This window comes from Dasypus novemcinctus, chromosome 4 (assembly GCF_030445035.2).
Source record: "Dasypus novemcinctus isolate mDasNov1 chromosome 4, mDasNov1.1.hap2, whole genome shotgun sequence".
Classification (NCBI taxonomy): domain Eukaryota; kingdom Metazoa; phylum Chordata; class Mammalia; order Cingulata; family Dasypodidae; genus Dasypus; species Dasypus novemcinctus.
The window spans coordinates 165299745-165327620 of NC_080676.1; the positions used below are offsets into that span (position 1 = coordinate 165299745).

General features: G+C 42.1%; 1 protein-coding gene across 4 annotated transcripts in view; it reads right to left on the reverse strand.

The window, feature by feature from the left end:
• Positions 1-27876, reverse strand: part of HSF2BP (heat shock transcription factor 2 binding protein) — a 200600-nt gene that overhangs the window by 79075 nt on the left and 93649 nt on the right. For 3 of the 4 annotated variants that reach the window (XM_012518311.4, XM_058296303.1, XM_023583727.3), the window contains exon 8: positions 2426-2529. The exons of the other annotated variant lie outside the window; for it this stretch is intronic. In XM_012518311.4, coding sequence (XP_012373765.1) covers positions 2426-2529 — 104 coding nt within the window. The remainder of the gene's footprint in view (positions 1-2425; positions 2530-27876) is intronic. 4 annotated transcript variants of the gene reach the window in all.

Below are 27876 nucleotides of genomic sequence, written 5' to 3' on the forward strand. Positions count from 1 at the left end.
ATGAAAATATAAGGAAAATCATATTTTTAGCATATTTTAGTAAGTTGTGAATCTACTAAATACACTTTGCTAAAAATTATGATTAACAGATTGGGTCAAAATTCTAGGTTAAATTGGTGGTAAGGAAGAGGAAGAAGGGAAGCAATAAATGACAGCTTTCTATTTCAAAGAAAATACACACACACACATAATAAAAATTCTGAGTTGCAATATCTCTCAGATTTTTTTACCCAAATTCTTAAACAATGGGGCTTTTCCTTTACCTTATATTCAAAGCCTCACACACTACATACAGTACTGTGCTGTCCTCAGACGGAGCCACAGATTAAAGCCTTTTATAATCTTATGTCTCATGGGATCATTTATCTTTGCATCCCAGGAACACCACTAAACCATAACCAAACTGAAAGCCATACTTTAGAAACAGAACTAGAACTGATGCTGGGCATACCACAGGGCTTTCTGTAACTTGTAGCTACCGTTTTTAAAGGAGTTAACATCATATCTGGATGCTCAAGCCTAATTTCTAATTCTTTAAAACTTATGTCGGCCACAGCGTACAGTCATGCCTTGTTTTACTGCACTTTGGTTTACTGTACTTCAGAGAGTCTCCATTTTTTACAGTATCTATAAGTATTTGGGTGCCATTTTTCCAACAGCATATGTTCACTTCGTGTCTGTGTCACATCTTGGTAATTCTCACATATGTCAAACTTTTTCATTTTTATTCTGTTATGATGATGTGTGATCAGCAATCTTCGATGTTACTGCTGTAATTGGGCCCCACGAACCACCCCCACCTAATGGATAAACGTGTGCTCTGACTGCTGCAGAGACTGCCCTTTCCCCATCTCTCTCCCTCTCCTCAGGTCTCCCTATTCCCTGAGGCACAACAAAATTGAAATTAGGCCAATTAACAACCCTCTAAGACAGCCAAAATAGATACAACCCCAGGTACAGGTGCTCCTGAGGGCTACGGAGACACACAGGTTCTACGATCCTGGCGGTTGGATCTAGAATTCAGTGCCCTGTCAGTGGGCCCTACCTGGGAATTTGTGTTTCTGAGTGTGATGGAGTTGGACTCAGAGGTGAACGTTATACACATGCCTCTTTTATAACTTTTACTGAACCTGTGGTTGGTGCTGGGGTTGGTGTATACCCAGGAGACTTCAATCTCTGGACTGTCCATGTGCCAGCTGGGCCCTGAGCCTCAGCAGAGTTGCAGCTCCTACTCTCTGATTTGTTGCACTTACACAGGTCGGATGACAGGGAGGTGAAGATGGACAACCACCACACCAGGGAACCGAGAGTGTCTACAGCTCCAAGCAGGAGAATAGCATCCAGCAACCATGTGGGATCTAAGCCCTCTCTCGATTTAGAGGTGGAGTGGACATCACCATCCCAGGGTCCACAGGATGGAGGAATAAAATATGGATTAGAGTGGACTTACTGGTATTCTACTATGGAACTACTGTGGCTAGTAATGGAAGAAACTATAGCGCTGAGGTGGAGACAGTGGCCATGGGAGTTGCTGAGGGCAGGGAGAGGGGAGAAAAGATGAGATGTGGGGGCATTTTCGGGACTTGGAGTTGTCCTAAATGACACTGCAGGGACAGATGCTGGACATTATATATCCTGCCATAACCCACTGAATGGACTGGGGGAGAGTGTAAACTACAATGTAAACTATAATCCATGAGGGGCAGCAGTGCTCCAAGATGCATTCACCAAATGCAATGAATGTGCCACGATGATGAGGGAGGTTGTTGATATGGGAGGAGCGGGGAGTGGAGGGTGGGGTATGTGGGAACCTCCTGTATTTTATAATGTAACGTTTTTCGTGATTTATGTATCTTTAAAAAATAGACAATTTAATAAAAAAAAATATATAAAAACAGTAAGTACAAGTAGATAATTATGTTTCATTTTTCTACTGAGAAACAAATATAGGAAATTAATAATAAAATTGAATATGCATAGATTAAAAAAAAAACCCTCTAAGTGTTCAATTCAAAGAAGAGTCAATCACTGCAGCAAACTTCACTGTTGTCTTATTTTGAGAAATTCCCACCACCATGTCACCCTTCAGCAACCATCACCCGATCACTCCAGCCATCAGCATTGAGTCAAGGCCATCTGCCAGTAAAAAGACTACAACTTACTGAAGGCTCAGATGATGGTCAGCATTTTTTAGCAATAAAGTATTTTTAATTAAGGTATGCATATTGTTTTTTCTAGATCTGCTATTTTATTTAATAGAATTAAATGACTACATTATAGTGTAAGTGTTTTATATACACTGGAAAACCAAAAATTCCACGTGACTCCCTGCATTGCGGTGGTTAGGAAGTGAGCCTGCAGTGTCTCTGGGGTGTGCCTGCAGGTGCACCAACTGTAGCTGTGCAGATAACCCACCCGACCTTACCACTCAAAAGCCACCACAGCAAAGGGATGAAGCCTGGGCTCTCACTGATGTATTTCAAACCTTTCAAATTGATGCTCACGTTGTACAAAGACATCAGCATTAGCCTGAAATGCAAAAGGAAACGTGTGAAACGCCAGCCCAGACACGCCATCCTGCATCCTAAGCCTAAACACACCTCGCAGTTATAGGGCCTTAACAACTGAGGAGACTCCTTACATTTCAGATGTTCAGCAAGGGTAAGGTATGTGAAGTAATATTTGTCTATGTGAGGCTATAGGAAAAGGGAAACTTTAGCAAGAGTATCATGAAATACCACCTTTTACAGGCTCCCATAGCCAAGTGATATAAATGTAGAGAGGGCTGTACAGGAAACCTCACAAGCCATGTTTATCAATTCATCTTTCTTATTTTATTAATCCTGCATTTCTACACAAGTAGCCCTCAATCTATAAGTGTACTACACTCTGAAAGTTCAGCTGTTTAAAAATTAATCATGACATTTTGTAAACGAACGTTACATATAACATCTGGGTAACAGGATAAGACCACAAGTCTCTTAACCCACAGCACGAGTGATGAAGAGTACAACAACACTAACCATCCTGTAAGTATTCTGAGTTAAAGAAGGATCTATAAGGTATCTTGGAAGCTAAATGTCAACTGTACAACTATACAATACAGGTTCTAATGCAAATTGGAAACTACAGGACTTTGGTTTCTGACAATATTATAGAATAGAGACCACATAACTTCCACACTGTGAAACAAGAATAAGCCTGGACAAAAATTTTTTTAATTTAAAAGAATGAGGGCACTTGCAAGAAATGAAGGAAAAACATCTTTGCTGTGAGAGCACAAATTCAGGGAAGTGAGTGTGAAAAAAATGATACATTCTAGATGGCCTAGCACTTTAGTTTTAGAGGCTCGATTCAAATAATGGGGGGCAGGGGGGAGCAGGAAGAAATGCCTCAAACAGGGATTCAGATCACATATCCCTGCACAAAGTCAGGAAAAAATGAACCAAAAAATAATCAAGGACTGTTACCTGTCTCAAGCTCGGCCTGAATATCTACAAGCCCAACATTTTAATATAAAGTAGACCTAGGATAGTAGCTCCCCCAGCTGCTCTTAAAGGAAGGGACCCTCAATCTGATCTTCAAAGAATTCCCACAAATACAGTACTAACAGATGTGAGTTTACAATAAAAACAAAAAACACATGAAAAATACAAGGCTTTATACTACTGCAATAGCACAAAGAACAGACGACTGATCCAGAACCAAAAACCTTTCAGATAACATAACTGCCAATTGCAGAATAGAAAACAGGGGTGTTCAATCAGTGTAAATACAGGGGAAAAAGGTAATTAAAAATATGATCAAGAAGAAATATGAGTATTAAAAGTGAACAGGCAATTTTAAAAACTAATAAAACTTACAAAAACGAAGACTGTAATAATAAAACATAAAGTCAAAGGGTAATTAGGCACATGGGAAAGGAGAAATACCAAACAGAAAACAGAGTTAAAGAAACACATAGAGAATAGAGCGAAGGTAGAAAAAATATGCAATGGAGGCTAAAGTGAGCCCATTCAACTTTCTTGTCATTAGAGTTCCATGAAGAAAGTATGGAAAGGATTGTAGGAAGATGGAGGAGTAGGGACTCCAGGACTCAGTTCTTCCACTGAACAACTAATAAGCAGGCAGGAATTGTCTGAATCAACTCTTTCAGAACTCCAGAGTCCAGCAGAACACCTCCAGAGAAGAGCGGGAGGAAGCGGTTGATAAATCACGGTCAACACCAGTAACTGGCCATCTACACCCGAGGTCACCGTCACCCAGCTCCCAATGTCATGGCAGGCAACACAAGGTTCTGGCTCCTGGTCTAGCTTACTGATGCCAGAAAGGGACATAAAAGTCCTCATGGCCAAGATCAGGAGTGGGCATGAGTCGACTGCTGATATTAGATACTTTGGATCACCAGGGACCTGGCTGTGAGGGCAGCCATGTTCCAATCCACCTGGACAGGGTAGTGGAGGAGACGTAAAGACAACACATTTCCCCAGCACTGCAGAAGACAGTTGAAAAACTGCATTTGCTGGGCAGGCCAAGAAAGTGCAGCTTTGGCGAGCCATGGAGGCTCCTGGCACCCATCCTGGGTCATTCCTCACCCCTTCCACAGGGCAGCTGGAGCCAGCTGGGACTTCCTTTGTGGGCCTCTGGTCTTGTTCCAGCTGAGAAAGACTGACTTGGGAAGCTTCTCTGTCATGGCACCCTCCTCTAAGAATTTGCAAAAGCAAAGAGACAGGCAAAAGCAGCCTGAGACAGTGAAAAGAATAAGAAAGGATTGAGTCAGGTGGCATGGGATAAAAGTTTCCCTGCTTTTGGTCTGGCAGGGGAACACCCAGGAGAGGGGGGAAAGTCTGTCTTCTGGGAAGGTGAGGAAGCATTCAAACTCCTGTACACAGGGGAACTTCTGGGCCACTAGCAAGCACAAGCTCAAGATAAGAGGCAGGCCCAGGAAAGACAGGGAGGACCCTGCACTTTGCAGTCACCTTGGGCTGACCTTCCTAATAGAAAAGCTGAACTCTGACAGAGAGCACCAGCCAACACAAAGCCAATCTGCAAAGACTGGTTGTTTTTTGCTTAGGTTTCCTTGGTTTTGTTAGCTGTGGATATTCAACAAAATCTCTGTCGTATCACTAGCTATACACAAACTCAGGTTACAGATATCTCAGGTAATAAATGCCAGAATTAACATTTTAAATTAGTAAAACATACAGTGTGCAATGGAAGATAAGAAGACAAAGACACAGGAAATGATGGCCCATCCAAAGGAAGAGGATAAAAATCCAGAAAACACCAGTGAAGAAGATCAGACTGTGGACATACATGAAGACAAAAAAATGATTTTCAGGGCATGTATATAGGGTATATAAAAATGCTCCAGATATTCATTGAGTTGTCATTGCAGATAGAGTTACACATGACAACTGAAGAAGTGCTGAGTTCCTAGCTGGGGAAGCTCTGTCACATTCCCCAATAGAACAGCAAAAATCCCCCAAGTGCAAGGGCAAAGACCAGTGAGGAAGGATGGTCCAATGATGGGCCCTTGATACTGATGACTATGCTTATGAGGCTGTGTGTTTGAATTTCAACTAGACCTAGAGCTACAGGGTGCCTAGAGCCTTAGGTTACCTCCTGAGAGGCTCCCTGTTGCTCAAATGTGGCCACTGTCTAAGCCAAACTCAGTATGTAAATGCATTATCTTCCCCCCAGCATAGGACATGACTCTTGGGGATGAGCCTCCTTGGCACCAAGGGATTACTACCAATCACCAGCAACTAGAAAAAAACCTTAAACCTTGAATAAAAGGGGGAGATGGTAAAGACAAATGAGTTTATGTGGCTAAGAGACTTCAAAATGAGTCAGGAGGTCATCAGAGGGGTTGTGCTTACACACATCTCAGCAGTATCCCAAAGACAGCCAAAGTAGATACAACCCCAGGTACTGGTGCTCCTGAGGTCTACAGAGACACACAGGTTCTACAGTCATGGCAGGTGGCTCTGGAGTTCAGTGCCTTGCCAGCGGGCCCTACTTTGGAATTTGTGTCCCTGAGTGTGATGGAGTTGGCCTCAGATGTGACCTTTCTACACATGCCTCTTCTGTCACTTTCACTGAATCTGTGGTTGGTGCTGGGGTTAGTGTATACCCAGCAGACTTCAATCTCTGGACTGGCCACATGCCAGCTGGGCCCTGAGCTGCAGCAGAGTTGCGACATCTAGTCTCCGGTTCATTGGATTTACCCAGGTCAGTTAACAGGGAGGTGATGATGGTCAACCACCACACCAGGGAAGCAAGAGTGTCTACAACTGCAAGCAGGAGAATCCCATCCATCAGCCATATGGGATCTAAGCCCCCTCTCAGTTTAGAGGTGGAATGGACACCACCATCTCAGGGTCCACAGGACACAGGAATAAAATATGGATTAGAGTGAACTTATTGGTATTCTACTTTGGAACTATTGTTGACTCTAGCAGTATAAGAAATTGTATCATTGATGTGGAGACAGTGGCCACAGGAGCTGCTGAGAGCAGGGAGAATGAAGAAGAGGTGTGATATGGGGACATTTTCAGGACTTAGAGTTGTCCTGAATGATATTGCAGGGACAGATGCAGGACATTATATATCCTGCCATAACCCATTGAATGGACTGGGGGGAGAGTGCAAACTACAATGTAAACTATAATCCATGTGGTGTAGTAGTGGTCCAAAATGTATTTACCAAATGCAATGAATGTGCCACAAAGATGAAAGAGGTTGCTGATGTGGGAGAAGTGGGGCAGGGGGGTGTGGGGTATAAGGGAACTGCTTATATTTTTTGATGTAACATTTTTTGTCATCTATGTATCTTTTTTAAAAAAAAGACAATTAAATAAAAATTTAAAAATTTTTTAAAAATGATCTTCAATATGCTCAAGGAGATGAAGGAAAATTCAGAGTAAGAAGTAAAGAATATAAGGAAAACAATGAATTAGCAATATGAGAATCTCAATAAAGAGACAGAAATTTTAAAAAGTAATCAAACAGAACTACTAGAGTTGAAGACCACAGTAATTGAAATGAAAAATCCCAAGGAGGGTTTCAGCATTGGACTGGAACTGACAAAAGGAAGAATCAGTGAACTCAAAGACAAGGCACTTGAAATAAATCAGGCTGAGCAACAGAAAGAAAAAAGAATTATAAAAAGTGAAAACAGCCTAAGACACTTCTGGGAAACCATCAGGTGTACCAATCTATTCATTATGGGGGTCCCAGAAGGAGAAGAATGAAAGGGGCAGAAGCAATATTCAAAGAAATAATGATCTAGAACTTCTAAAATTTAGCAAAAGATATGAATATGCATATCCAAGCCAAGAGAACACCAAATAGGATAAACCTAAAGAAAAATACACTCTGTCACATACTGATCAAACTGTTGAGTATAAAGGAAAAAGACAGAGTTCTGAAAGTTGTGAGAAAATCAATGTATTATGTACAAGGGAGTCTCAATTAGATTAAGTGCCAATTTCTCTTTAGAAACCATGGAGGCAAAAAGGCAGTAGGATGAAATACTTAAAGTGCTAAAAGAAAATTATTATAAACCAAGAATTCTTTATATCGGGGGAGACTTTCTTTCAAAACTGAGGGAGAGAGCAAAACATTCACAAATAAAAGCTGAATGACTTCATCACACTAGACCTGCCCTACCAGCAATGCTAAAAGGAGTTCTTCAGACTGAATGGGAAGGACAATAGACAGTGGTTCAAAGTGGAATAAAGAAAGAGCGAGCTCCAATAAGTTAACCATTTGGGTAATTATAAATGTCAGTACTATTGTAGTCTGCTGTGTAACTCCAATTCTTACTTACTAAAGATGCCAAAATGCAAATAAATAAAAAGTAATGATAAATCTATGGTTTTGGACGTACAATGTACAAAGAAATAATCTGTAACAAGTACAAAAAAAGGCAGGGGATGAAGGCAGATAGGTGCAGTATAGGTGTATGCTATTGAAGTCACATTATTATCAAATCAAACATGACAGATACACATCTAAGACGTTAAATTTTAAGGCCATGGTAACCACAAGGAAAATATATGAAAAATACATCCAGATAAAAATGAGAAGGGACTCAAAATGGTAAAATTAAGAAAAAAAATAAACGTGAAAGTAGGCATTAGTGGAAGAATTGAGGGACAAAAAATGTATCAGACTTACAAAGAGCAAACAGGAAAGTTGCAGAAGAAAGTCCTGCAGTAACGACACTGACTTCAAATATAAATGGTTAAACTCCACAGTCAAAAGACTGAGATTGGCAGAATGGATCTTTTTTTAAGTATAACCAAACTATATGCTGTCCAAAAGAGACTCACCTTATATTTAAAGACATAAGTAGGCTGAAAGCGAAAGGATACAAAAATACATACCCTGCAAGTACTAACCAAAAGAGAGCTGGGGTAGCTACACTAAGAGTGGTGGTTTGAAGTTGTGTGTACTCTAGAAAAACATATTCTTAAATCTAATCCATTCCTGTGGGCATGAACCCATTTTAAGTAGGACATTTTGAAGCTACTTCCACTAAGATGTGACCCACCTCATTCAGGATGGATCTTAATCCTATTACTGGAGTCTTTTATAAATGGAATGAATTCAGACACAGAGAAAAAGCCACAGAAGCAAGCAGCTAAATGCAACAAAACCCAGAAGAGAAGGGGGAGACTAGCAGACACCATGCGCCTTGTCAGTGACAGAGAAGCCAGGATTACGAGTAGCCAACCCCAGAAAGATGGTCTTTGAGAAGAAATCATCAACTTGATGATGTCTTGATTTGGACATTTTCCCAGCCTCATAACCATAAGTGAATAAATCCCATTGCCTAACCTAACCTATTTCATGGTATCTGCTCTGAGAAGGCTAGGAAACTGAAAAATTTAAATCAGATAAAATAAACTTTAAGTCAAAAACAGTTACATGAGACAAGGACGGTCATTATAAACTAATAAAGTGATCAATTCATCAGGAAGATGTAACAATAATAAGTAAATGTACCTAACAGCAGAGCCCCAAAATATATGAAGCAAATACTGACAGATTTGAAGGAAGAAACTGATGGTCCTACATTAATAGTAGGAGAATTTAATATACTACTTTCAGTAATGGATAGAACATCTACACAGGATATCAATAAAGACATATAAGACTTGAGCAATACTCTACGCCAACTAGACCTACTTGTAGCCAACATCACCCTCCTAATACCAAAGCCAGATCAAGATAATAAAAGGAAATTACAAACTAATTTCTCTTATGGATATATCACCAAGAGCTTTCTGTGTTATTATGTAGAACATTCTAGGATGTTGGTCTGGCTCACTGGGACTTCACGTGGTCCCACAGCTGGTATATATGCACCTAAGCAAAACCCAGTACTATCTATGCGTGCCAGGGTGGGGGAGGGAAGAAGCAATTTATAAGGGGAGAGCAACCTCAGAATTTTTATTCATTTATACTTTTTAACTTTATTTTAAAAGAAATTTTAGGTTACAGAAAAGTTACATCAAAAATATATGATATATATATATATATATGTGTGTGTGTGAGATTCCCATGGACCCTCCCCCCTCCTCCCTCACATTTTCTCCCATTAATGACATTTTACATTAATGTGGTATATTTGTTATAGCTGATGAACAAATATGAAGCATCACTACTAACCATGGTCTATAATTTACATTATGGTTTACATTTTGCACTGACAAAATGCATAGGCGCCTGGATCCGTGATTGTAATATCATGCAGAACTACAATACTCCAAAAATGTCCCATGTTCTACCTATTCTTCCGTCCCTCTCCCCTCAGAACCTCTAGTAACCACTATCTTTATATCACTACAGTAATAAGACGTCTACTGGTCCATGGTTACATTCTCCCCTTACATATGGCTACTCTTAAAAAAATGGAAGGTTGGAAGTACTGGAGAGGACATGGAGAAATAAAAACATCCATTCATTGCTGGTGGGAATATAAAATGGTGCAGCCACTGTGGAAGGCAATTTGGCAGTTACTTAGAAAGTTAAGTACGAAATTACCATGTGAGCCAGCAATCCTGCTTATAGATATACTCAAAAGAACCGAAAGCAAGGAATTAAACAGATATTTGCACCCCAATGTTCATCACAGCATTATTCACAATTGCTAAAAGATGGAAACAACCCAAGAGTCCACCAACTAATGAATGAACAAAATGTGCTATATATACACAATAGAATATTCAGCCATAAAAAGGAAGGAATTTCTGATAAGTGCGACAATGTGGATGAACCTTAAAAACATCATGTTGAATGAAATAAGCCAGACACAAAGGACAAATATTGTATGAGCACTCACTGATATGAAATAATTAGAATAAGCCAACTCAGAGAGTCAGAATCTAGAATACAGGTTACCAGGGGATGGGGTGGGGGTAAGGAATAGGGATTTAAAGCTTAAAATGTACAGAGTTCCTATTTGGGATGATGGAAATGTTTTGGTAATGGTCAGTGGTGATGATAGCACAATACTGCAAACTTAACAGCAATGAATTATATATTTGAATGTTGTTAAAAGGGGAAATTATAGGTTGTATATACATTACTAGAAAAAAAAGTAAATCCAGGGAAGTTCACAAGAGAAACTATGAACCCTAAATTAAATAGACAGTTAATAATACAAATATCAAAATGTGCTTGCATCAATTTTAACTGTACCACACCAATTCAAGGTGTTAATAACAGAGCGGTACATGGAAATCCTGTATTTTATGCATGATTATTCTGTAAACCCACAACTTCTCTAAAGAAAAAGAAAGAACAGAGACAATGGAGAAAAAAATATTACAGTAAACAATTAAGGCAATATACCAGATCGATATACAAAGAACAATAGTCAAAAACCAGAAACTCTAAATGTCCATCATCAGGTGAATGGAAAAACAAATTATGGTATAGCCAAGAAATAGAATCCTATTTAGTGATTTAAAAAAAAAGGAATAAATTATTGATCCACACAAAACAATGGATGCACTGCAGAATAACCATGGGGTGGGGTGTTGATATGGGGGGGGTGCCTCCAGGGACGTGGGTCCCACAGAGTCACAAATACGAAGCCGACCTTCTAGAGGAAGCAGGAGCTTGAGAGTACATCTGGGAGTGGCCCTTGCAGAGACACTTATAAAGAAAGAGAAATAAAGGAAACGTCAATGTTAAAAAATAATAATTCTGCCATTGAGGAAGTGAAACAAAACAGTAAGTACTGTATAACCCATTTATATAAAATTCTAGAAAATATCTATAGTGACAAAAAGCAGATGATTGTTTGCTTGGAGTGTGGAGGGCAGGGAGAAATGGGATGACAAAGGGGCAGGATAAAGCTTTCAGGGCAATGGATATGTTCACTATCTGGACTGTGGGCTCACAGGTATATACAAATACCAGAACTTACCAAATTGTACTCTTTAACCATGGGCAGTTTATTGTATATCACTCAGATCTCAATAAAACTGTTTTTAAAAAGAGAGAAAGAAAAGCAGTTTTCCTATTTATACCTCCAGAGAATGTCTACCATGCTTATTGTTAAAAGGTGAAGTAATCTATTCCTCTGGGTGGAATAGATAGCAGTAAACTCAGACCAGGGGCCTCTGATTAGATTACCTGGTAAGACTGATTTAGGGCTTTTGATTAGGCTATGCCAATGAGGTATGACTCAAGTTGAGTCTCTGCCGCCTTGCTGGGTCTGATATAAATGGACTCACTCAGACACACAGAGGAAGAAGAGAGAACTCTACCATTTTTGATCCCGCCATGTGACAGAAAGGAGACGCTCAAGTAGCTGAGGCCTGACAGCTTGTAGCTGAAATCAGGAAGAAAGCAGAGCAGCCAAGCCTGAGAGTAGAGGCCCAGTTGAGAAAAGCCCTATGCCTGGCTGCCCTCAGCTGAACTCAGGGAGACGTACACCCAGAGGGAGGGCAGAGGCCAGGCAGAGACCACCGCCATCTTGCTTCAACACGTGGCAGTTGATCCGAGTGGGAAAGTACCTCTTATGGTGCTTTGAGTTGGACTTTTCATGGCCTTGGGAACTGTGGGCTTTTACCCCAAATAAATGTCCTTTATAAAAACAACACATTTCTGGTACTTTGCATAACCAGCCCTTTGGCAAATTAAAACAGCATCCAAGCAAAAGGTTTTATAGATATAAACAAGCTTATTCAAAATTTTTATGGAAAGGTAAAGGAACTAGAATAGCTAAAACAATTTTAATAAAGAAGAACAAAATGGGAGAAATCACTCCATCCAATTTTAAGACTTTCTATAATGCTACAGTAATGAAAACCATGTGGTCTTGGCAGAAGAGACTCAAAATTCAGTGGAACAGATAGAGGACCCAGAAATAAACTCACACAACTATGGCCAACATATTTTTTACAAAGATACAAAAGCAACTCAGTGGAGTAAGGACAGTCTTTTCGACTAATGATGCAGAAACAAATGGATATCCAGAGGCAACAAATACGAACCTTGACCTATATACCTCACACCTTATGCAAAAATTAAGGCAAAATGGATCACTGATGTAAATGTAAAACATTAAACTATAAAACTTTTAGAAGAAAATCTTCGGGACCTAGGGCTAGGCAAAAGAGCTCTTAGACATGACACAAAAAGCAGACCCATAAAAGGGGGAAAAATCCATAAATTGGACTTCATCTTTCTTGAAAAGATGCTATTAAGCAGATGGAAAGACTGGCAGAAAATATCTGCAAACCACATATGTGATAAAGGACTTGCAACTATAATATCTAAAGAGCTCTCAAAATTGAAAAAGTAAAAATACAAACAATCCAAATTGGAAAATGGGCAAAAGAAAGATTAAAAAAAAAAAAAAAACGGGAAGTGGATTTGGCCCAATGGATAGGGCATCTGCCTACCTCATGGTAGATCCGCGGTTCAAACCCCAGGCCTCCTTGACCGGTGTGGAGCTGGCCCACGCGCAGTGCTGATGCACACAAGGAGTGCCGTGCCACACAGGGGTGTCCCCGGCAAAGGGAAGCCACACGCGCAAGGAGTGCGCCTGTAAGGAGAGCCATCCAGCGCAAAAGAAAGTGCAGCCTGCTCAGGAATGGCACCGCACACACGGAGAGCTGACACAACAAGATGACGCAACAAAAATAAACACAGATTCCTGGTGCCACTGATAAGGATGGGAGCGGTCACAGACAGAACACACAGCGAATAGACACAGAGAGCAGACAACTGGGGGGTGGAGGGGAAGGGGAGAGAAATAAATAAAAAATAAATCTTTAATAAAAAAAAGCCTGTCTGTGAAAGCTCACAGCAGCCTTATTTGCAATGGCCAAAAAAAAGGACCCAGAGTTGACCAACAGTCAAGGAACTAGGAAAATGTGACCAATTCTCCAGGAAAGACAGTGAGCATGCCAATAAAATCGCAAGAAGCCCCGAGGTTGGCAGTGTCCTAACATGCTGTCTGGGGTAACAACGGGCACTCCCAGAGGTTTCCATGGAGCACTCACACCAACTGGATTCAAGACCTACTAGAAAGTGACAACCGTCAAGACAGTGTTGTGCTGGCAAAGGACAGACACGCCGTCCCATGGCAGAGAAGAGAGGGCCCAGAAGTAGATATACAGTCAGTGGATTTCTGACAGACGCAAAGATAAAAGTCAAAGCCCATTCAACCCATGGTACTAGAACAATGGACAAGACCCACACGCCAACAAAATGGACTTTTACCCATACATTACACTTTATACAAAAATGAAGTCAAAATGGATCTTGACCTAAAATACATAAGAAAAACTTCGTGACCATAACCAAGAGTCCTAAGACACAGCACCAAAGGCACAATCCATATGAAAAAGTAAGTAATAAATTGGTTTTTATCAAAATATAAAACCTTTGCTCTGTAAAAGAACAGTTGAAGTTATAAAAACACAAGAGAGAATGGAAGGATATATTTACAAATTACATCTCTGACAAAGGCCTCTTATTGAAAATACATAAAGAACTCTCAACAATAAGAAAACAATCCTTTAAAAAAAATCATCAAAGGATTTGAACAGACACTTCGAAGAAGATATATGAATAGCAAATGAGCACATGAAAAGATGTTCAACATCATTAGTCGCTGGGAAAATGCAAATTAAAACCACCATGAGATCCCACCTATTATAACAGCTAAAACTGAGAAATACAATTTAAATATCCCAAGTGCTTGAGAGGATGTGGAGCAACTAAAACTCTCATACATCACTTCTGGGAATGAAAAATGGCAGAGCCACTTTGAAAAACAGTTTGGTGACTTCTTATAAAGTTAAACACACACATACACGACCCAGCAAGCCCACTCCTAGGGATTCAGCCCACAGAAATGAAAATGTATGTTAACAAAAACCTGCATGAAAATGTTCATAGCAGCTTTATTCATAACTGCCTAAAACTGGAAACAATCCGAATGCCCTTCACCTGGTGCAAAGATGAATAAACAGTGATCTACCACGGAATGGAGCACCACTCATCTGCAAGAGCCACCGACTAGCAACACGTTACAACATGGTTGAACTGCAAATGCACCACACTAAGTGAAAAGCCCAGCTCAAAGTGCTACATCCTGTACAACTGCATTTACATGACTTTCTAGAAAAGGCAAAACTATAGAAAAGGAGAATGGATCTGTTGTTGGCGGGATTAAGGGTGGTGAAAAAGTCTGACTACAAACGGTGATGGAATTATTCTTTATCCTGCCTGTGGCAGTGGTGACATGACTGTTTGTCAAAACTCAGAACTGCACACCAGAAAAGTAAATTTTTATGCATGTAAGTTAAACATTAATTTAAATAACAACAATTTTAAAAGGGTAAGAAAAATTAAACATGCACACAGTCATACAAATGTAACTAGTCAGACCCCCAATTTATGTCATGCTCTTTTTTCTTATCCTTCTTTATGTCATGAACTATACTGGTTTTGCCATGAGGAAAAATTGCATTATCTAATTAAAGCCAAAAACCATTTTTTCTCTGTATAAAGACTTTCATTAGTGTAACTGGATAAAAGCCCAGGAACTGTCTAAATTTCACATCACAGCTAACAATCCTCTGAATAAACGCAATGTCCAATTCAACATAATTTACAGTTTAACTTAGGCATCCTTAGAAGTTGTCTAAGAGCTGTCATCTGTGTTGCCATGTGGTATCTATAAAGGCACAAGCATTTAGGGGTGATTACAAGACTGGCTTACAATGTCTACAGACAGACTTGTGCCCCATCTCCCCTGACAACGAAGAGCTGCCATCCTTATACATTTTCCTCAGCTTGCTCCATAGGGAGTTAAATGTATGCCTATGCAACATGGTTTTTTAAATCAAATCCAAATGAAAATTTAGAAATAAAATTACTTTTAAGAATTTTTGCTCCATTAAATGGAGCCACAAAACCCAAATCCAAAGTAGCAATATATAACAGCCTTGTATATCAATTATTCACATATATCCAAGCATACCATGAAAATTCTTTTTTTTTTTCCTTTTAGACCCATTATTATACTTGGCAAAGTTAAAATTAAAGCATCCTTGAAACCAGAAGAATAGACTCAGATGGAAAAATATACAGATAATGTTGAAAAAAGTTTCTAGTTACTGTGTTTCAGGATTTTCCATATTCTGCCACAAAGTCAAACAAAGGCAGCATTTAGTCTGGACAATTCTGTCTAGCTTCTGTAAGGAAATTTAAAGCCTTCACCCCCTCCTCTCATTAACCTTAAAGACAAATATCGAAATAAAGAAAAGGGGGAATGGAAAGGACAAATGAGTGTATATGGCTATGATTCTCTGAAAAAAAGTCGGGAGGTCATCAGAGGGGTCGCGCTTACGCATGCCTCAGCAGGGTCCCAGAGGCAGCCAAAGTAGATACAAGCCCAGGTACTGGTGCTTCTGAGGGCTACAGAGACATACAGGTTCTATGGTCATGGCAGATGGCTCTGGAGCTCAGTGCCATGTCAGCTGGCCCTCTTTGGAGTTTGTGTTCCTGAGTGTGATGGAGTTGGACTCAGATGTGACCTCTCCACACATGCCTCTTCTGTCACTCTTACTGGACCTGTGGTTGGCACTGGGGTGGGTGTATACTCAGGAGACCTGAATCTCTGGACCATCCATGTGATAGCCAGGCCCTGAGCCTCAGCAGACTTACAACTCCCACCCTCTGGTTTATTGGACTTACCCCGGCCAACAAATAGGGAGGTGAAGAGGGTCATCCACCACACCAGCGAGCCAAGAGTGCCTACAACTGCAAGTAGAATTGCATCCATCATGCATGTGGAATCTAAGCCCCCCCCTCAATATAGAGGTGGAGTGGACATAATCATCCCAGGGTCCACAGGATGGAGGAATAGAGTATGGATTAGAGTGGACTTAATGATATTCTACTATGAAACTATTGTGATTAGTAATGGAAGAAACTGTAGCCCTGATGTGGAGAAAGTGGCCACGGTAGCTGCTGAGGGTAGGGAGAGCAGAGAAAAGATGAGATGTGGGGCATTTTCAGGACTTGGAGTTGTCCTGGGTGGTACTGCAGGGACAGATGCTGGACATTGTATGTCCTGCCATAACCCATTGGGTAGACTGGGGGAGAGTGTAAACTACAATGTAAACTACTATCCATGTGATGCAGCAGTGCTCCAAAATGTATTCACCAAATGTAATGTATGTCTCGTGATGATGAAAGAGGTTGTTGATGTGGGAGGAGTGGGATGGGGGTTGGTACACGGGGACCTCTTATATTTTTTAAATGCAACGTTTAAAAAAAAAATAATGAGAGGAAAATAAATAAATAAATAGAAATAAAAAAGGTCAATGAGCTGCTTCAGACTAAACCACACTGAAGATCCTCTGAGCTTGCTGAATAAATTCAGACGCCCACCTCCAGAGCACAGCCAGCTCACTGATACAAAGCCTGGGCGTCAGAGCAGTAGGAGGCAAATATTTTGATCCCCTCTTTGGGACTCAGGAAATAAGTCAGGGGGAACTAAAATAAGCTGTCAGGGGTTGTACATGAGAAAGGCAACTAGAGTTTCAAGGACTACCCACAGCCCATCTTAGGGTCTCCCCTGAGCATTATCACTGGCCATCTATCTCCTATTCCTCAAGTCTTGCCAAGAGCTACCAGTGACTAGCAGAACTGCTTCTAGAAGCATCTTCCACCCACCTATCCAGGACAGAGGACATGAGCGGCCCTGAGGGCACCCCACCCTCCAGTGAGGGGCCAGTGGTGGCTGGGCGCTGCACTGTGACTCTGGCCGCCCAGCACAGCTCCCAGGCGAGGGTCCTCAGGGCCTTCACCGTCCTCAGGGGCTGACGTCAGCGAAACGCCTGCTGCAAGCCCAAGCGGGCCGTGCCCGTTCTTGTGAACAACCCAGTCACCTACGCACTGTCCACGGCTGTTTTCGCGCCACAGCAGCAGGGCCGAGTCACCGCATCAGAGACCCAATGGCCCTCAAAGCCTAAAAGATTTGCTATCTGGCCCTTTACAGAAAAAGTTTGCTGGCCCCTGCTCTTCTGGGCATGAAAATAGATCAACTAATCTGCTCGAGATCTTAAAAGGCCAAGTTAACACCTGAGTGATAACTGTAATGTGGGATAAATTTCAGAAACTAAAATCTTTCACTGATGGCCATTTGATTCTAGGGTGGCCAAAATGACCCACTAATTGACAGATATCCTTAAAGTGTCCTATTTGGTCACATCAGTCATCCTTAAGCCAGAAGGGAGTGTCACTGCAGAACCACGGTGTCCCGAGAGGCCGGGTGTCTCTCCAAAGGAAGGCCACGCAGGAGCCAGCGCCAGCCAACCCCGGAGTTTCTCACGCAAATGCTTCCTCCAATGTATTACATCATTTCTACTCCAACCAAAGGCACTGGAAGGTTTCCACTGTCTAGTCAGAAGAGACTGCCCACACCGCTCACCCTTCTAGTGTCCAGATAGTAAAAGTGAATGTCCTTTCCACTGTGCCAGGAGTTGTACTTTTTATTCCAGTAGCAAAAAAGGCAGGCAAATTCCGCTTCCTGCAATGAACCTAAGCAGAAAATCCCCGATGAACAGGCTAATGGGTTCAGATGAGCGACTTCTCTAGGCTCCTCAGTGTTGGTAATGTCAGGTACGCCTGGCAGTCATAATAAAACTGAAAGCCAACTTGACATGCTACAGAACAACACAAGTAACTCACCTCCAAGAAAAGGGAGTCCTCTTTACCCACATATACAAGGCGTGAGGGCGCAACAGACCCTCCCAGTGCAAAGTAAGGAAGCTGTCCTCAACAGCCTGACGTCCAAGGTGCGTCACTCCAGGGAAAGGTGACGCAATTCAACAACCATATTCTTCAGTTCAAAAGGAAACAAAACTTGGAGCCTAGAAGTAACAAAGAACAGACGCACCCTGTACTTCTCAACAAACTAGCAATAAAAGAAAACAGGCCAATCCTGATGCTCACTGCCCAGAGACAGTTGTCCTGAACTAGTCTGAAGTGGCCCAATTAGCCCCGGAAGGTCATTTTAAGGAACAATGAGCAGTAAAATCCTTATAAAAGATGGCATATATTATTTGAGAGAGAAGCAATTGGCAAAGCAATGCAATTAGACATTTTTAGAGCAAATGATTCTCAACAGAAACCTGCAGGTAGAGAGGCCTATAAATTTTTAATGAGACGAAATGTAGTAACTACTTACAGTTTGTTTTAGATTGTGCCCCCCTCCAAATCATGTTAGAACCTAAAACTCTGTGGCTATGACTTAATAATCCTAATAAAATATGTACATATTCATTTTACCTCCTAAGGAGCACTGAAGACACACACAGAGACAGAACAATCCGGTGAGTATCCCAGGTCCCTCCCGGAATAAGAAGAAGGCCTGGCCACCTCCCCCACCGCCCCAGCCCCCCACCCGGCATCCGTGCCTCAGGGAGGGGCGGCCACTTGCCTACAGGTGCCTTGGGAAAGAGCCCAGCTCCTGACAGCTGCGCTGGCAGGCATTTCCTGTGAGGGGAGCATGCTGTGGTACCTGTCCACACCACGGTGAGATTCCTCTGCGTAGATGTGCATAGCTCCAATGTATTTCCCAGCTGTGTTCCAATATATTAATTGATCATAATTTATTCTCCAGCTGATAGACATTTAGGTAATTTCCTTGTTTTCACTATTAAGAATGCTGCTGCCATAACATTTCTGTACAAGCACACTCTGTAGAAGTAGACGGGGGAATTCCAGGAAGATGACGTCAAAGTTAGTAGGCAGCTCAACTCTCTTCCAAAAACAACGGAGAAAGGGCAAAAAGCTATCAGACAGAATAGTCAGAAACAGCACCTATGTCCAGGGGGGATCCATAGAGAGATTGAGGTGAGGAACTTTGTCTGTTTTTTGTTTATTATTATTGAAATAATGAATATATTTTAATAATGATTGAAGTGATAAACACACAACTATGTGGTTATACCAAATACCATTGATGGTACACTTTGGATGAACTGTATGCTTTATTAATCAGTAGCAATAGAACTGATTTGTTAGAAGAAAAATCAAAAACACAATGGGCAGGGGGAAGCTATGCGAGGCAGCTGCTTTGGGGATCTGCAGACCAGGACACTGCTGTGCATCAGCCAGCCGGGAGAGACAGAGAGACAGAGAGGTCAAATGCAAACCGTGAGATACTTGGCCCTGTGGCGGGGTGTGGCACATGTAGCCCACCCTCCAGCCGAGCAGCCGCAATTAAAGCCCTGGCTCGCTGCAGCCCACTGCGTGGGAGAAGAAGGTCGTCCTCCCTGGCAGGGAGAGGCTGGCGGAGGGCAGAGAGTGGCTGCGCTTCAGTGAGTTTGGCGAGCAGAGCCCCCCCTGAATCTCAAGAAAGAGCCAAGGCAGCAGTGAAGCGGCCCCATGGAGAGCAGAGGGGATGTCATCAGGCTGTCACACCGGCCACCCTGGGAGAGGACTAGGTCGGTGGGGGTGGGCAGAGACAGGCACCCAAACAGCAGGCTCGGCAGGGTCAGCAGCTCAACTCGCCTGGTGGGGGTAGACCAGACAGGCCTTCAGAGGCCCCCTAGCCAGCGGGGTGGGTGTGGCTCCGTGGGGGGAGGCCGGCCTCACGTCTGGGAGGGCCCTGGGCTGACTCCAGCACCTCCTAAGAGAAGGGCGCCCCAGAGGGACCACTGGGTCGCCAGGCACCCAGCCAGCAGCTTATGACAGCGAACTTGTGGGTAGAGATTTTCTTGTTTCAGGTTTTTCAATTTGTTATTTTTTATTTATCATTTTAATTCTCTCTTTCATTCACCAAAAGTAGGTGCCTCACCTGTGGAGGGCAGGCTGCAGGGTGACTGACTGATGAGCACAGCAGCCGAGGCGGTCCCTAGAGGGCCAAGAGCAAAGCCTGGTTTTCCTGGGTTGCTTTTTTGGCTTTTGTTTACTGTCTTTTCTCTTTGTTCCCTTTGTTCTTTTCCTTATTTTCTCTCCTTAGGTTTTTCATTTCTTTTCTTTATTTGCCCTTCTCCCATTGCTTTTTTTTCATTCTACCTTTTCTTGGTTTATCTTCATTTTTTTCCCCTCTTCTCATTTTTCTAGTCTTCTACTTTTTTCTTGTTTCATTTTTTAATTTGACTTTTTTTATTCTTATTCCATTGTATTTTTTATGATTTTTCACTCATTACTTATTTCTTTTCCTGGCTCTTGTATGGTTCCTTTTCTGTCTTTTCTTATTACTACTATTTTTTTTTCCTCTTCTCTCTTTCATCTTCTGTGGTCTTAATATTTTTCAAGGGGGGGAAACGGACTTGGCCCAGTGGTTAGGGTGTCCATCTACCACATGGGAGGTCCACGGTTCAAACCCTGGGCCTCCTTGACCCGTGTGGAGCTGGCCCACACGCAGTGCTGATGCGTGCAAGGAATGCCCTGCCACGCAGGGGTGTCCCCCGCGTAGGGGAGCCCCATGCGCAAGGAGCGCGCCCCGTAAGGAGAGCCGCCCAGCGCGAAGGAAAGTGCAGCCTGCCCAGGAATAGCGCCGCCCACACTTCCTGTGCCACTGACGACAACAGAAGCGGACAAAGAAACAAGACGCAGCAAATGGACACAGAACAGACAACCGGGGGCGTGGGGAATTAAATAAATAAATCTTTAAAAATATATATATATATATTTTTCAAGGGAACACAGACAACTACAAGGCCACAGATAAGAGAGCCAAATGGCTCTCTGTCTTGCTCATCTTCTTTAGAAGCCATCAGGAATCGAACCTGGGACCTCCCATGTGGTAGGCGGGAGCTCAACTGCTTGAGCCACATCTGCTTCCCACAATCCTTTCTTGATAAAAATAATTCAAAAGATAGGAATAGAAGGAAATTTCCTCAACATGATAAAGAGCACATATATGAAAAACCCACAGCTAACATCATATACAATGGTAAAATGCTAAAGGCTTTCCCTGTAAGATCAGAAACTAGACAAGGATGCCCACTGTCACCGCTTATTTAACATTGTGTTAGAAGTACTTGCTTGAGCACTTACGCAAGAAAAAGATATAAAAGGCATCCAAATTGGAAAAGAAGTAAAAAGCCCTGCGAAATATACAACAAAGCTTCTAGAGCTGATACATGAGTTCAGTGAAGAGGTAGGATACAAGATCAACATGCAAAAATCAGTAGCATTTCTGTACACCAAAAATGAGCAATTTGAGAAAGAAATCAAGGGAAAAAATCCATTTACAATAGCAACTGAAAGAATCAAATACCTAGGAATAAATTTAAGTAAAGATGTGAAGGACCTGTATTCAGAAAACTATTGTTAAAGGAAACAAAGAAGACCTAAATAAATAAAAATTACAACAGTGTTTTTTACTGAATTAGAAAAGCTAATTATTACATTTATTTGGAATGGGAAGGGGCCCCAAATAGCCAAAGACAAAGAAAAAGAAAAACGAAATTGGAGGAATCACACTACCTTACTTCAAAGCATACTACAAAGCTACAGTGGTCAAAACTGCAAGGTATTGGCACAAGGACAGACATATCGACCAATGGAACAGAACTGAGAGTTCTGATATAGATCCTCACATATAAGACAATTAATATTTGACAACGCCACCAAGTCCACACGCTCAGACAGAATGGCCTCTTCAACAAATGGTGCTTGGAGAACTGAATATCCATATGCAAAAGAATGAGAGAGGAGCACCATCTCACTCTCTATACAAAAATCAACTCAAGATGGATCAGAGACCTAAATATAAAAGCCAAGACCATAAAGCTCCTAGAAGATAATGTAGGAAAGCATCTACAAAATCTTGTAGTGGAAACAGTTTCATAAACTTTATACCAAAGCTTGAGCAAAGAAAGATAAAATAGGTAAATGGACTGTCTCAAAATTAAAAATTTTTGTGCTTCCAAGGAGTTTGTAAAGAAAGTGAAAAGGCAGCCTACTCAATGGGAGAAAATATTTGGTAACCATCTATCTGATAAGGGCCTAATATCGACCATATATAAAGAAATTCCACATCTTAAAAAGAAAAATAAAAACAACCCATTTTTTAAAAAGCCAAGAGATTTGAATAGATAATTCTCCCCAAAAGAAATATAACTGGCTATAGACAATTCTCCCAGGAAGAAATACAAATGGTTAAAAAGCATTTTTAACCATTCCTTAAAAGGAAGCAGATGTGGCTCAAGTGACAGGGTTTCCGCCTACCATATGGGAGGACCCGGGTTCAATCTCTGGGGCCTCCTGCTGAAAAAGAAGAAGAGAAAGCATGCCTGCATGGTGAGCCAGTGCCCACTTGTTGAGCCAAGTGCCCACATAGTGAGCCAGTGCCTGTGGAAGTGAGTCATGCGGCAAGATGATGATGCAACAAAAAAAAAGAGACAAAGGGGTGAGGCAAGGTGAAGCACAGCAGAAACCAGGAACTGATGTGGTGCAGCTGACAGGGAATCTCTCTCCACATCAGAGGTCCCCACGATCGAATCCCAGTGAATCCTAGAGGAGAAAAAATGAGAAGACAAAAAGAGAAATAGATACAGAAGAGCACACAACAAATGGACACTGACAGCAAAAAGAGCAGGGCAGGGGGAGAGGGAAGGGGAGGGAAAGGGGAGAATAAATAAATAAATCTTTTATTTAAAAAAAACACATAAAAAGATGCTCAATATCACTAGCTAATAGGGAAATGCAAATCAAAACTACAATGGGATATCCCCTTATACCTATTGGACTGGTGGCTATTAAGAAAACAGAGGACTACAAATGTTGGAGAGGATGTGGAAGAAATGAAACACTCATCCACTGGTGGGAATGTAGAATGGTACAGCCATTGTGGAGGACGGTTTGGAGGTTCCTCAGAAAGCTAACTGTAGAACTGCCATATGATCCAGCAATCCCACTGCTGGGTATATACCCAGAAGAATTGAAAGCAGAGGCACAAACAGATACATGCACACCAATGTTCATAGCAGCATTATTCACTATTGTCAAAAGTTGAAAGCAACAACAATGTCCATCAACAAGAGATGAGTGGATAAGCAAATTGTGGTACATACATACAACAGAATATTAGCTGTTAGAAAGAATGCAGGATTAATACATGGGACAACATGCATGAATCTTGAAGACTATCTTCCAGACTCCAGCCTCGTGAGTCTGCTCTATTTGCTTAAATCATATTAGTGAAGCCAGCCAGACACGGAAGGACATATATTACATGGCCTCACTAATATGATTTAAGCAAATAGAGCAGACTCACGAGGCTGGAGTCTGGAAGATAGGCTGTCAGGAGACAGAAAGGGACTAGAGGGTGGAGAGCTTGTGCTCAATATGGGCAAAATCTTCAATAAGGTGGAAGGGGCTGGCTGGGCAGTGGATGAGGGTGATGGTGGTGAAGTGATGTGACCAGGTTCAAGGGTGAGGAATGTGAGGGGGAGTAAGGGGTCCGGCTTGGGTTGGACTATCAGCACTATCAGGTTATCGTGTCAACTCGGCCAGGTAATGGTGCCCAGTTGTTGGTCAATCAAGCACTGGGCTAACTGTAATACAAGGGCATTTATGGACTTTAGTCACCATTGACTTTACTGCAGTGGTAAATCATAGATAGCAGGTTATAATTACATCAGTCAGGGAGATTGCCATCAGCAGTGAGTGATGCTTAACCCCATCAGTCGAATGCCTGAAAAGGGGAAGTGATTCCAGCATGAAGAGAGAATTCCCCAGCTCGTCTTTGGACAGCCAACATCTCCCGTCAAGAACCTTCCCTGGACTTTCATTGCAGCCCCTGGTTGCACCTGCCTGCAGAACCTGGACTTGTGCATCCCCACAGCTGAGTGAGAGACTCTTATAGAATGACACAGTATTGACAGATATCTCTTGTTGATTCTGTTTCTCTAGAGAACCCTGACTAATACACCATGGAAATGGAGGGAGGGTTGGAGGAAGGAACACTGAATGCAGGGGATTTGCAGGTCTATGGTTAAAAATACAAATATAGGCGGGGAGGATTACTAGTGCAGGGTGTCAGGGCTGAGATGACATGGGGATAGGGTGCCCCTGGGGCATTCCTCTATGGATTATGAAAGTGCTTGTCTAGTCATAGCGTGTTATCTCAGCAGGACACCCACACAATAAACAAGAAAATATTAAATGCTCATCCTGGGGAGTCCTCCTATGTTCTCAATTAGAGGGACAAGAATCCCTCAAGAAGACAGGCAGTGCCTAATGAAAGAAAACAGACCAATATGTCAAGCCCTCAATACTACTGCATGCAACTATGAACCTTATTCTCCAAAAACTGAAACTTAGTGGTTATCATAGGTTCCAAGGGAAGGCGGAAGGAAGAATAGAATAGATAGAACATAGGGCATTTTCAGGGTATTGTTCTTACAGTGATGGATACAGGCCATTTTAAATTTTGTCAAAACCTATAAAAATGTACAGGCAAAAATGTAAAACCATAGTGTGAACCCTTGGCCATGGTTAGTAGCAATGCTTCAAAATTTGTACATCACTTGTAACAAATGTACCATACACATATAAAATGTTATTAATGGGGGAGAGTGGGAGAGGGGGAGGGGCTGGGGTATACGGGAATCCCCTATAACTTCTATACAACTGTTACATATCCTAAGGCTTCTCTGAAGATAAAGCTAAAAAAATAAAATCCTGGGGAACATACAGAAGAAACTGTCACTGTCCATAAAAGCTAACAGTGGCAGGGGAGGATCCCTGGGGCAGGTGTCGGTGACGGGGCACACCTGGGGCATGCCTCCGTGGCACATGAACATGCTCAAGCAGGGAGAGACCCACACAACAACCAAAAGAATACTGAGCTCCCATCCTGAGAAGTCCTCCCACATTCCCTAATAGAGCAGCGAGGATCCCCCAAGTACACAGGCGGTGCCTAGCAAAGGAGAACAGACCATTACATTATACCAGGCATTGATGGTTTACTTCTGAACCTTTTCCAGTGAAACTGAAATTTAGCCTAGTTTTATATATTGCCTAAAAGTTACCTCCTGAAAGCGTTCTTTTTGCTCAAATGTGGCCCCTCTCTAAGCCAAAAGGGGTGAATACAACCATGGATTAAAGTAGACTTAGTATTTTTCTAGCAATGGAAGAATTTTTATCTTTGATAAAAAGGCAGTGGCCAACAGAGGTTCTGAGGGGAGGGAGAGGGAAGAATAGGTGTTATATAAGGGCATTTTGCGGACATGGGAATTGTCCTGCATGGTAAAATTGTGTGGGACAAAGTGTAAACTATAATGTAAATTGTAGTCCTTGGTTAGTACAATGCTTCAGTATGTGCTCTTCAACTGTAACAAATGTATCACACTAATGAAAGATGTTGTTAATATGGGAAAGTGTGGGAGGAGGAGGGGGTGGAGTATAAGGGAATTCCCTGTATTTCTGAGGTAACATTTATGTTATCTAAAGCTTCTTCTACAAATAAAACAAAATTAAAATTAAATACATTTTTAAAAATAAATAAATAAAAAGAAGCGATCGGCTTGGCTCGGGGCCTGTGCACGGCTTGTCGCGGGGCTTGTCCTCAGGCCTCAGTGGCCGCTGCCCAGGTGTCTCCGTTCACCCCACACCAGCAGAGTACAAGTGTCTGCTTCACCTTTGCTCTGTGGCCTCTGCAAAGCTTGGAACTGTCAGGCTCTGGTGTAATTTGCATTTCCCCAATTACAACTGAGTTAGAGAACCTTTCCAGCATTCATGAAGCTTGTCAGTGTGCTGCTTCTGTGAACTGCCGGCTTACCTCTTCCGCCCAATTTTGTATTAGGTTATTTGCCTTTCTCTTACGGAAAGTCCTAAATAAGCAGGTTACTTAGCTAAAGGGTTTTGAAATGTACATAAAATGGTGAAGCTAGGAGAGGGGAGCTCATGCTCACAGCACCATCCACCATCTGTAACTCAGGGCCAGGTGAATTCACTGGATGATGCGCCTGTTGTGGCAGAAAGCTCTAACGCCTGGAAAATGATTCATATTCATTCACAGACCCCAATGTACTAGGGATTTTAGAAACTTTGCTGACTTGTGTTAATATCTGGAAATAATGAAGACTCTAACCCAAGCAATTTGAACATCACCTAGGATTTGTCTTCAAGAAGTACTTCCCTCTTCAAGACATTTAACTGTTAACCCACGTTGTAAACTATGTTATATCCTTAATTATAACTTTCCTAATTAGGATTACTAAAGTTTTTATTGGAAACAGTGGCAGTTTGATATTATTATGAACACCAAAAAGAGATCATTGATTATGTTTGTAAACTGGTCTGTTCCTCTGGGCATGATGCCCTTTGATTTTAATTCAAAGGTCTTACATTTACTTGATTAAATAAAGGCCTTTGATTTGAGCACGTCATTAGGGTGTGTATGGTTGTGTTCCCACACCCCTTGGTGGGCTATATATATAAATGGACCCTCGGTCAAGAACACAGAAGTAGATACACAGAGAAAGGGAGACAGCTCCATAGACAGGCAGAGGCCCCAGGAAGAGATGAGCCATTCACCTGATAGCCCACAGCCGACCTTGTGAGGAGACCAGAGCCGCTGAGCCTGGGAAGAAATGAGCCCTGGGAAGAGAAACACACCCTACACCCGCCTATAGCTGAGACTGGAAGAAGCTGGACCCATGGAGCCCTAAGAGGGAAGAGGAAGGCTGGACCCTCGCAGATGTAGCCCACCATCTTGCTTCAACACAAGGCAACAGGGTTTGGTGAGAAAGTCACCTTGAATTGAACTCCTTGGGCCTTGTACCTGTAAGCTTTTACCCCAAGTAAATATTCTTTATAAAAACCAACAGATTTTGGTACTTTGTATCAGCACCCCTTTGGCTGACTAGTATAGAAACAATTGAGAAACCCAATCGTACTTGAAGATTTCTTTTCAGTTGGCATTAAGCTGGTCCTTATGTGAAGATGTCAGGTTACTCAAATGCATGATAAAATTCTGTATGATTTTTAACAAACAAGGTGTTCAGAAATAATTATTTGCAATTCATCCAGTCAGTTTAACAGCATTTACTGGGAAGCGAATGTGGCTCAAGTGAATGGGCTCCCGTCTACCACATGGGAGACCCCAGCTTCCATCCCAGGGCCTCCTGGTGAAGGCAAGCTAGCCCGCGCCACGGAACGCTGATGGCCTGCACCGCAGAGAGCTAGTGCAGCAAGATGATGCAACAGCGGGAGACACAGAGGAAAGACAGTGAGAGACGCAGAGACCAGGGAGCTGAGGTGGCTTAAATAACTGAGCGCCTCTCTCCCACGTTAGGGGTGCCAGGATCAGTGCCCAGTGCCTCCTAAAGAAAAGACAAGCAGACACAGAAGAACGCACAGCAA